The sequence below is a fragment of the Falco punctatus genome (genome assembly GCF_963210335.1).
Source record: "Falco punctatus genome assembly, chromosome: 10".
Classification (NCBI taxonomy): domain Eukaryota; kingdom Metazoa; phylum Chordata; class Aves; order Falconiformes; family Falconidae; genus Falco; species Falco punctatus.
In genome coordinates this window covers 848,491-860,366 of record NC_137590.1, presented here as the reverse complement: position 1 = coordinate 860,366, position 11,876 = coordinate 848,491, and the positions used below count along the sequence as shown (strand labels likewise).

General features: G+C 40.0%; 1 protein-coding gene across 6 annotated transcripts in view; it reads left to right on the top strand.

The window, feature by feature from the left end:
- NCOA6 (nuclear receptor coactivator 6) overlaps positions 1 to 10,177 on the top strand; it is a 46,617-nt gene extending 36,440 nt beyond the window's left edge. For 3 of the 6 annotated variants that reach the window (XM_080405342.1, XM_080405338.1, XM_080405339.1), the window contains 4 exons: positions 1,469 to 1,537; positions 3,471 to 3,507; positions 6,164 to 6,312; positions 9,574 to 10,177. In XM_080405342.1, coding sequence (XP_080261468.1) covers positions 1,469 to 1,537; positions 3,471 to 3,507; positions 6,164 to 6,312; positions 9,574 to 9,620 — 302 coding nt within the window. In that variant the 3' untranslated portion in view covers positions 9,621 to 10,177. Of the gene's footprint in view, positions 1 to 1,468; positions 1,538 to 3,470; positions 3,508 to 5,834 lie in introns of all 6 variants that reach the window. The other 3 variants (XR_013930858.1, XM_080405341.1, XM_080405340.1) reach the window with 3 other exon arrangements.
- Positions 10,178 to 11,876: the final 1,699 nt, after the last annotated feature.

The window sequence follows — 11,876 nt, the reverse complement described above, 5'->3', positions numbered from 1 at the left end:
TGAATGACACACAGGCTTGTATTTCACTGAGATTCACCTTTCAGGTGTTTTATTTCAGTTTCCATTTATTGCTTAAATGGGGTATTTGTCATGAACCTGTGATGGAATAACAGGAGTGACTTGAGGTAACTGTTAGAAGTGAGAGGAGGAAAACTGGGTGTATCAGTAATGACAGAAGTAATACTTAAGGTGCCTTGTACACTGGTGTTCTGCTTAGTCTTGCCGGAGACTTTTTAGTTTTGTAACTAATTTCAATTTATTGACTCTAATTACGCTATTTTGAGTTAATCCTAATAATACTAGTTCCCTCTTTGAATAGCCTTAACCCTCTAGGGGAACAGCTGGGTAACCTCCAGAAGAAAGAAAAGAACAACACCAAAACCCCTTCTGTCTAGGGAAAAATTAAAATGCTCATTTCAGAGAAATAGCTGAAAAAGTGATTATAAGTGAATGTCACCCAATTCAAAAACATAAAATACCTTCATATCTGAACTGTTTTCTTCTTCACTATTTTGATTTGAGCATGACAGACTTTTTTTATGACACTGCAGCTATTTCTTGATGCCATTTTTAATCTATTGAAAATGGTGTGGAAATAAACCATCACTCTTGAAGTAAGCTGTCTGATTATCTGTTGTGCTTTACATCATGGATTTAGACACAGAAGATAAAGTCATGGAAGATAAAATCCATAGAATTTAGTGGAACTGAGAATTTCAGCTTGAATGTGACTTTCCTTGTGGCTGTTAGATGTATGTCATAGCTGTATGCCACTAGAAAATGGAAATGTTTACTTTGAGCTTCATAGAAGGAATTCTGGTTTGTTCGGAGAAAAATGAAATGAATATTTTTTAAAAAACAGGAATGTTTTACTTTTTCTCTTCACATTCATTATATCACATAGAAGACTATTAGGCATTAGCTCAACAAGAACTGTTTTTCCATCTTATGTTTTAGCTTGGCAACCTAAGCTGTGTTAAGTCACATCATCTTACTGACAAAGGACTTCAAGGGAACTTCTGGAGCGTATTTGCACTCTCGCAATTTAATTGAAAGAGTGAGGGCATTGATTCATTAACAAAGATGCTATTTTTCCCCAGAACTTCTGTTGAAATGAGCATTAAACTGAGGGAGACTAAACTCTTTAATTTCTAGGATTTTCTTTAATTTCTCAGTCTGGTGAAAAACCATTAACTTTAAAAATGTGGTTTATGATACTTAATTTCATCACTTACTCTAGTCTGAGAAAACTTGCTTGGGATAGTTTTGCCGGAGTTTTTTGTAAGACTGGGGAGGTATATGTGATGGTGGGAAAGTAGAGAGTAAGCTGAAAAGATTTTGTCTGTAAATGGAAAAAATGCGGTAAGCTGGAAGATACAGCATTTTGTAAAAGCAGCCCAATCACACAACAGAAAATTCTTGTGACTCCCTTTGAAAATAATGCTTTTTCCCTCCACTTTTATTCTAGCATCCTCTCAACATTTAACACAGAAAAAAAGTTCAGTTGCAACATCAGAAAGTACTGTTCAAAGAACAGGTAAATCTTTACTTTGGAAAAGCAGAACATAGGTGAACTAAGCTCTTTATGTTTGTAACTGAAAATGCATTTATTTTAATGCATATTTAATGGTCACTAATATGCTTGGTAGTTTGGGGTTGGTTTGGGGTTTTTTAATTATCATTTGTGCTTTTGGGATTGCTTTTCTTTGTTAGATACATCGTGCTTTAGAAGTCTCCAAAGCCTTGTTGGAGATTCAGTATTGGGGTCAAGTAAAACAAATGAAAAAAACCACCAAGGCAGTTTTTAGATATTCAGGCATAAGGACTGGATTTGTAATGATACGTTGTGTTTGAGTTTGCAGTTTTGTGAAGAGCAAATAGGAGTTTTTCTTTTATATGGGACACTTGTGAAAATATTTTCAAAAGCTGGGCTGGGAACGTACGTTTTAGAGTTGCAATCCTTTTTTTTCCTGTTCAGCTTTTAACGAACCCTCGGCCGTGCTTCAGGGGTGGAGCCCTGGCAAATGACTTTTTGTTGTTGCCATCTATTATCATGGTGTTTCACCATCAATTCTGTGGTGTTTTAAAAATGTAATTTCCCAGATGAGTAGGGAAAGTGGATAGACATGGACTTGCATGTGGGAAGTGTCCCTCTCCAGCAATTTGGCATCTCTAATATGATTAGTAGTAGAGCTTTCAGAAAGCAAAAATTGTACTAAATTGCTTTCTTTGAACTGCCACTTAAAGACGTTCATGCACCCTGTTGTTTTATATCCGCCTCATTGCCCCAGTGCTGATGTAGCTGTGTTGGGGAGTTCCTGCTGTGGGGGAGACACCGACATTACTGATTTTTACTGTTGGATATTCTCCCAGTTTAAATTTTGGGTAGGAAGAACAGTAACTCTTGCCCTGTGTTGCTTAGTCTGTTTTTCTTTTGTTATCAAGACATCTGTTTTTCCAAGACAGTGCTATGTGCATTTACACTGAAGAGTCTGATCTTCTAACAATACAAATTTTAAGAGGATTTACCATAATGACACAGATATTACCTGTTTTCTTACTTTTTATACATTTATTCCTTGTGGACACTATAGCAATATTCAGGTACTAAACTGATGTTAAAGCAAAGCCACAGTTTTGTGCGCCACCATCCCAAAGGCTGTAGGGTGTTTAAGGGCTGGTTGGAGTACAGGCAACGTGACAGACAGTGAGTTCATACGTTGCGTTGTAATGGTAATCCCTAAACCAGTGGCAGTTTCTCGTGAGAGGTGTTGTGTTGAGGTGTAGATACTCCCTCTCAACAAAGGTGGATGTGGGGAGGGTAAAAAATGGATAGTAAAAAGATTAGGTATCGTATATGAGAAGGAGAGCTGTTTATTGCGGTGAAGACTCAAAAGGGCACCCAATTTGTATGTGTAAAATCACTATGAGAGAGAAAGAAGGCAAGTCAGACTTCTCTTTACATCATCTCCCCAGAGATATTTTTTTTTCCAATTCAGTAGAGGTGTAACTGGGCTTCACAACATTGTCTTCCTTTGCATTAGAAGATACTGCTGTGAGAGGTGGTTGGGTTAAGGCAAAATTTTACATGCATAATAGGTCCAGATTAGTATTTTTAAGGTTTAGAATTAATAAAACCTAGAAGATTTAAAAGTAGTAAATTGTCTAAAATGGAAGTTAAAAAAGTGAGAGGACTGTAGCCCTTGTCAGGAAGTTTCTCTACACTTTTCTTCTGCAGGGTTTCTTTTTAACTTCCCTCTGTCTTAGCTGGTGCAGGCCATAATCAGAAAGAGCGCTTGGCTGATGTGGTGCTTTGGTATGTTAGCATGCTGTGCATTGAGAGAGACGGTACATGAGAGAATTTTATTCTTCGGACCCAGTATTTACTGAGAAAAATGTGAGATAGCCATGCCTTGTCAGCAGGTATGTACTTCTACAGCAGACTTTAAAATTATCTTTTTCTCTTGTAGAACTTGAAACAAATGCTCCAGTAGTTGCTGGTCAAAGGTAAGGAGATAGCTTGCGTAGATTCAGAGTAGATATAGCTTTCATGGGAAGAAGTCCCCTTTCTCTTTGCTGCAATTGCACAACTTCTGCCACTGCTTTTCATTTTCTTGTCCATACTCTTTCTGTCCTGCTAAGAAATTGGGCTACCTGAATGTTTCAAAACATAGCTGAAATGCAGAATGTAAGGTAATTTTTTCCCAAGTCTGTCTTTTGGGCAGTGTTTCCTCTTACCCCTTCAGGCCTGAACGTTTCACATTTTGGAAGGGTCTTGATGGTTCCACTGTTCGATATTTTCTAAAAACAAATCAAAACTAAAACCCCAAAAGCCTGCAGCTTAGCCGTCATGTGAATTTTTATTTTCTGAAAGTAAGTCTTTTAAGGTTTGTTCTTCCTCTGCCTTCATGACTCTTTTCTCCAGGTTTCCTCAGTGTTTGCGTGTTGACACTTCGCCGAAACCTGATAGGAAACCAGATAGAAACTTCATCTTGTCCCAATTAAGACATTCTTTAATTAAAACATCGTATTTCAAATCACTTTGATCTGCCAGAAGCAAATACAGTTTCCAAGATCTATTTCTGTTAGATTCTAACCCCACCAGGCTCTTAAACTCAGTCTAGGCAGCTGTAATGACAGACCTTTGTAAGGTTTTTATATAACTGAGCTGGCACAACTGGTCAGGTTTCTGATGCTGCCCTCGTCAGTGGAGTGACCCCCTAAGCCAGGGCAAGAGGTGCAGTTTGCTCATTCTGTTCATCAGGGAATGAGGCAGTTGTCTTTTGTAGGGGAGGGAAGGCAATACACTTTCTCAGATCAGAAATGACTCCGAAATGAATTTTTAACTGTATTTACCTTCACATGGATTGGGATTTTTCTAGTTGTATCAAAGAAACTGAAATTTCACAAGTTTTCTTCAGGGTAGAATTCTTCTAAAAAGCTGAAGGTGCGATGCTTGGCAGATTAGCGGAATCTCCAATTGAAATGTCCTTGCATGACTATTCCCCAGACTCATTCAGCACATCAAATTACTGCAAGTGCATTTCTGTTTGTTTTTTTCTGGACTGATGCTTCTCTGAGCAAGACCAGAAAAGAAGGAAAGTTTTCAGGCAAACTTAATCTAGTGATGGCTGGTACTCAGCAGTCAGCTTTGAGCTCCTGGAGTTAAAATGCCTTACAGTACAAACCTTAGAGTTTGTACTCACAGCCTACAAAGCACTAGAAATACTTTTACTTGGGCCAACTTGATTTCCTCCTGTAAAAGGAAGGATGTGTTGGCTCCTATGAGACAACCCAAGCTATGGATTAGTCACTAGAATCTGTAGAAAAATTACTGAACTTTGGGTGATGAGACCTGTTTGTTTACCTCCAGGTATCTGAAGCAGGTGGCTGCTGTTTCAGCTGCCTGGGTTACTTAGCAGAAGACCAGTCTGGGACCTGTTCGGAGGATTCAGTTACAGATTGCCCTGTAGTACTGACTTTCAGGGAAATAGATTTCAATATTTATTTTGTATCTGAGACAATCCATGTGCTTCCATATTCTCCTCTACCGTGTGTTTCCTTGCTTGAGAATGTTTGTCTCTCATTGACAAACTGTGTTTTATTTCAGATGACCGTTACGTTAAAAATACAAGTATTTGTAGTAGTTTTTCCCCTCAGAGCAGAACTTCCTCCAAAACAGGGACACTGTTATGGAACCTCTGTAACGCACAGGGCTGCTCTGTGTGTTCTCAGTCTGTTCTCCGATTAAGGCAGCCTTTCTTGAAATCTTGCAAGTATCACCCATAGGGCATGAATGACGTTTTCTTTCTCCTTTTCTGTTATCAGCAGAATAATTTATTTGATTAATTACCTTTGAGTTCACAGGAGATAATTTTAGCATATTCTTCAGAAACCACTTAGTCATTAAAAATTGTCTGGAATTAATGCATTAAGGCGAAAACATCCAGACCTCGAGATGAGTTTAAGAGTGATAAAATAAAGGAAGAGTTTAATTACAAAACGTAGCTTTCCATGTGTTGCCTCAGTGACAAGCAACACAGATTTCCATACTACCTAAAATTATTTTTTGTAACAGAAAAAGCTTTCTGTTATAAAAAAACCCCAAGATTTTTAACTTCAAGCTTTACAGCTTAAAGGAAGTTTTAAATAAGCCTTAAGCTTTTTAATATGTGAAGAAATCACTTGGATCAATGGAGTGAGTCTTCTTCGCAAAAACAAAAGCTGGCATACTACCTGAAGAGTTCATAATTCCTCCTTATGTTCATCTGCAATTTCAACTCTGTGTTCCCGTATCGTAGCAGTCTCTAATGTAACTTGTTTGCTTTTCCTAGACTTCAGTAATGGTGGCACCTGTGGAAAGCAGAGCAGACAATTTATAATGCATCTAATTTCTTGGTCTTCTAATGTTGAAAATATTCTCTTTGAGGACTTCTCAGTTTTGTATCCTCTGATAATTTTTAATAGAGATGGACTATACTCTGGCTTACTCAGGTCATTCTTCATCTGATAAAACTTCTGGTATCTCTAGCATTTCATATCTTCAGTGCTAATAGTCCGGAACTGGTACCTGTGTCGGTCCATCCTCCAGCTTGTCTGAGTTGCATAGAAAAACATAATTCTTCTTACACTTCATCAGAAATATTTTGTCCCACTTTATTAGTAATGAGGCAAAAGAGAATTGTGAAAAGTCTAAAACTTCAAATAGAAGAAATTCAAGAACAGAGGATTCTGCCGCTTCACAGGAAACTGTAGAGAATGGACAGCGCAAGAGGTCCTCCAGGCCAGCATCTGCATCCAGCACTGCAAAAGGTAAAATGCACAGCCATCATTTCTCTGGAGAGGGCAGGAAGTAACACACTTCCCCACATAATAACCCTTTCAATAACTGGCTCATAACCATGGTTTACAGCTTGTAAATGTTGTGTGCTTTTAACTCTAGTTTCAATGATTTAGACACAGGTTGGTGTTGAATTATTTACCGACGTCTGTGCTGGCAGTAAAGCTTGTATGAATTTCCCGTTGTTAAATTTGTGGAACTTGTTTTCTGCAGTACTCAGTCACATAGTGTTCAGCGAGCTTGCCTAGTTGAAGTTGAATGCTCTTGGCAGAAACATTTTGCCATTAAAAGGACTGTACTCAAGTAAAAAAAGTGACTTTTTTTTTATTCCCCTGAAGCCTGAAAGACACAAGACAAATGCTTAAGTCTTCTCAAGTGCACGGTCAGCTCTTGCGAAGCCAAATGCTGTGGTTCAGGCATGCTCAGAACGCTGTCTGGATGGCAGCCTGGAGCATCAAGGAGTGCTGTGTGCTAGCGCGCAGAGCCTTGGCTGTTCTTTCCGAGAACGCATGAAATCCTAAAGTTACAGATATTAACCCATGGCATTAGCAGCTGCTGATGTGCATTATTTCTACGCAGGTTACAATCTTTAACAAAGTATTCAGCATTTGTGTGATACATGTAATCGTTACCGGAATGCACGATCTGTGGTGCCAGTCTGCATTTCTGAAGCTAACTGTGTCAGCTCCTTATGTTTAAGGGTCAGAAAAATTCTGATGGACGAAAGTTGTGCGAGAGGGTAGAGAGAGATCGTCAAGAGGCAACATTCAACCAATAATTTAAAGATAACATAGAGAACAAAGAGATATATTAATATAGAATTATTACAAAAGGAAGTCCAGTTGAATTCAGCACCCATTTTCCATACTGAAGATACTAAACTTTGATGGTAAGAATATTTGCATTTTAAGAGTTTCAGAGAAGACTTCCAGCTATATGTAATTGTGCGATGACTCTTAAAGATTACACAAAGGGACCTATACGTTCTGCACTTTTGTGGCTGCTGAATTTAGTTAAATTTACTTCTTGTGGCAGGATTGTGCAGAAGAATCTAAGTCTGTATTGTAAAAATAAATTATCTTTCATGATTGTGAAGAAAAGTTTGAAAAATGTGAAGCCAATGTAAAGTTGATTTGGTGATACTGTCCTGAGTTTGAGGGACTCTGAAACGTATGACCTGCCCCACATACTGTGATGAATAAACCTAAAGATGACAACCAGTGGCACGTCAAATTCTGAATATGTGGGAACATGGAAGTGCATCAAATTGAAATGATACCAGAACTCACTTAGGGCTTTTGTATTGACTGTATTGTTTACCTCTGTAAGTAAAATCATTGTTTTTAAAACATGCAACTGAAACTGCCACAGCATCTAAGGGTTTTGCTTGAAAACATGGGTCCAGCTTACCGTGTAGTGCCCTGGGCTTCGATTACCTTATCTCCATGCAAGCAACTGCCTACTTCTGAGTTGTAGAGAAAATGAGCAAAACAAGGCTTTCGTACGGAAGAGGGCAGGCTGGAGGATTAGTGAGGCAGCTGAAGGAGTGTAACGAGGTCTGCCACTTGTGCCTACTCTGTTCTACATTTTCATTAGTGAATCATAGCATAAGAAAGCACATTTGTTTTGTGTGTCCTGGCCTCCTTGTAGACATCTACGGTTATGTTATCTGTGTCTTGAAAAACTTGCTAATCCATGTTAAAGAGAATGTGGAACTGGGGGGAATTACCTTTTGAGGTGGAGGCTGATTAAGGTTGTTATAAAAACAGCAATTAGGAAAAACCTAAATATAGCAAGGAGAGAGAAAGAGACTTTGGCCAGTTTATGTAGTAATTCCTTTGCTAAGCGTCAGGAAGGAGGAGGCAGAAGGATAACCGTAAGAGGGGAGGACACGCTGAAAGCCAGCCCTTGTCCACGTGTACGCAGCATGCTGCAGCGTGCAAGGTTTGGGTAGAAGCAGGCAAGGGGGGTACTGGTGATGCTTACAAGGTGCTGGGGACTGGGACAGGTGCTGACCACTGACATGTTCATTCTCCCAAACACGGAGACTTCAGCAGCAGCAGCAGGCATGGCTCCAGCTAATGCTGCTGCTGACCAAGCTACCTAAAGTGGCGTTGCTGCTTGGAGGGAGCTCGGGTGACTGGAAGTCATGCCTGTTAAGGTGTTTCACTTCTGAAAATTGGTACTGTATTGGATATTCACTTTTTGGAGTATTTTTCCAGCAAGGGCTGTTTCAGCATTTACTGCAGCTTTGAGTATGTTAAAATTTGAAATGTTGATTTTTTTAATATTTTTTTAAAAAAATACGACATTTCACAGCCATGGAGTTGTACTGTTGCTTTTCTAGTTTTGGATGTCATGGAAATTTTTTCCCTTTTGATTCTTAAAATACACACAGCTCTAATAGCTTTTGGAAAATATTGTGAAGAGCCAAAGATACATTGCCAACATTTAAAATCAGATTTTTAAAAAATCTGAAGATGCAAATACCCTTGGTACTTATTCTTTTCCTTTTTTGTTTTGAAATGGAAGCTTAGTGCCTTGGTAAGTGCACTGAAAATGTCATCTGCTTTTGCTGTCGATTCTGCAAGTGCTTCTGGTTGTTCTGCTGCAGTGCTGTATAGTATTTTGTATCTTTCTGCATAAGCTGTTTTTCTGTGAATCGTAACGTACACTGAAGAGACTTGTTTTCTAATGACCTGAATTTCCAAGGACTCAAACAACTAGATTCTTAACTTGCATGGAAGCCTCCAAAGTATCTTCCTATTTTTTTTTTTTTTTTATAACGCCGTCTCTGTGACGCTTGGGTCTGACTGACGTAGTTTGTGCCCTGCGCTGTCCCGCTGTTGCACGGAGACTTCCTTCTGTGGTATGGCTGAGCAAGTGGGAATGTGGGAAACGAAAGTTAAAGAGCAGTTGAAAATGCACCGCTCTTATTTTTAAGGCAATTATATTAGGACTTCGTAAATGTTAAACTCACAGCTCTGGGAGATAGTGCCCTGACAGAAGCTAGGGGGAACTTCGTGCTGTATCGCTGCCGACAGCTGTCGTCAGGGGAGAGGGTCCATTTGGGTTACGTCTTGTGAAGAGTCACTCCCAGGTCTGTGGAAATCCTGATCTTCAGAGGTTTCCACTCTGGTGTGACGTTGGAAAAATAAAAGGGCAGTCTGTGCACCTCTGGTGAATGGCTTACCGACTTCGTATCCACGCTTTTTTTCTTCTCTTGCTTTCAGAAACGAGTGCCAGTGCAATGCAGTCAAAAAGAAGAAAATCCAAGTAAATTACTGCATGGAAACATGAAACTTGTAAATAAGTGTGAATTTACCAATAGCAATTTTGAGCTGTGATTTTTCTTTTTTTAAATAAAATTCTGTACAGTAAGTCATTTTAATATTATACTGTTCCCAATAAATGATTTTTTTCTAAGAAACAGATAAATAGATATAAAAACTGGGTTCTTTTAAAACCCCCTGGATTTACAAAGTGAAGTCCAGGGTTAGCACATTAGGTTAATGTGTTTGTATGAAATGGAAGGGGAGAGGAAGACAATTGTAAATGTATTTGTTTCCACTTTTCATAAACAAATTAGAATACAGGGTTGTCATTTTTAGGTATTAAAGTAATGTATTGTGCTGTTGTTTAAGTACTGTATGTGAATAGCAGTAAGGGGGTTTATAAACAAACCCAATCTTGTTTGGAAATGTAAATAATTTTATTATATAGTAGATCTGATGTATTTGTTGTAGAAATGGACCAGTGAAACAATAAATAAATAAATTTAAGGGTTTGTATAATGTGGAATCCCTCATGCTCTAAATAAATGTTATTGTCCTATAATTTGGGTTGTATTATTATTAGCAGCTACAACAGCATCATTCCAAACAGGAAGATTGAAGGGATTATTTAGAGCTCTAGGCCTGCAAGCTCCTTATATGGAGCTTTAGAAAGGAATTTGTTTAACCACAAACCAACCGACTGATGCAGCTGTTTTTGCAAAGCAAGAAAAAAATGCAGAGGCCACCCTCCTGCCCTCAGGATCTGTGCAATGAGTGCGTGGGGAGGAGGCCCAGGAGGCAGCACTCCGCACAAACAAAGCTGCTCAGCAGGGAGACACAGCACAGAAAAATGCCGTGATAAATGGTTTGAAGAATTTCTGAAATGCAGCAGCCTGAAGTGTATTTGTCTGGATACCAGTACTGCCATTGGCGGGGCCAGTTCGTGTGTACTGCAGCAGAAAGTAGGTCAGCCTCTTTGTTCGGGAAGTTCTCACCGCCAGGAGCTGAGGGAGCCGGTCTTTTCAGATTGCTTGTTGCTTTGTGCAAAAATAGATACTTTCACCTTTTTTCTTCTCTTCAGGAATTTTTAAAATACATTTCTATTTAATCAGTCTTTTGATATACTTAAGTTGTCATTAAATATAAATTGTCACCTTTTAATGGCAGAAGTTACCTGTTTGAGACATCCCAGCCCTTGGCCCCAGCTCATCCGTAGGATGCTCTGAGCCCTTCATCACCTCAGAGGCATCCCTCTGCCTCTCGGCCACGAGGTGGGTGGTGAGATCATATTGGGCTGTTGTGTATGTGCTTGGAGGAACAGCTGATGCTGTAGACATCGGCTGCTGTGGGACTATTCTTTCTCCGGGCAGTCAGCACCTGCTTCAGCTCTTGCATTCATCTGCTCAGTTTTAGGGTTTAGTAACAGGGAGGGCAAAAAAAATCCCTTCCAGTGACTCGGCCTGCACCAGCCCCTCCCCTGTGCACCCGTGTCTTCAAAGGGGACTCCTCACTACCGACTGGCAGTTACAGCACTGACTTTTAAACGTTTATGTTAAAAACAAAAACTTTTTGCAAACAGGTTTACTTGCAGGCTTGAGAGGAATGCACACAAAATAGAATTTAAATATATATTTTTTATTTCTTGTGGGGTTTCTTTATATTAGATTTTTTTCAGTCAGAAGACGGCGTTACAACTTAACAACCAAAACCATGTTACATACACACAGGCACACTACGTAACGTATTCCAGGCAGTCGTGTCCTTCAGTCTGTTGACACACAGCAAGTGTTTAAACAGTGTCCTACAAGGAGACACCTTTCTCTGCTAACCTTGCCTACACCAATTTAACACGTAACACACAAAAGGGATGTACTTTGTTAGCTTTGAGTTTGGGATGAGGTTTCAGTCCTACAGCACAGGTGATGTAGAAAAATGTGGGGCGCTTTTATTTCCCTCTTCTCAGGATCCCGGGTGAAGTTGCCCGTTGTTGTAAGGCGTTGGGCAGAGCTGGGCTGACAGCTGCTGCGTGAGCACCTGCCCGCGGCGCGGGGGCTGCCGGTACCCGGCGGGGCTGTGGTGGGCCGGGTTGGCGCGCCGGGCACACCAGCATTCTCCAGCACAGGTTAGGGAAGGCTTAAAGGCAACTTCCAACTGAACAGCACGTTCTTCTCGTTTCGCTTGAAAGGAGACGCTGGCTACTGAACAGGCGTCTGTCCTGGCCAAGTGCTGGCGCTCGTCCTGCCACTGCTGCTCGCTCTCCG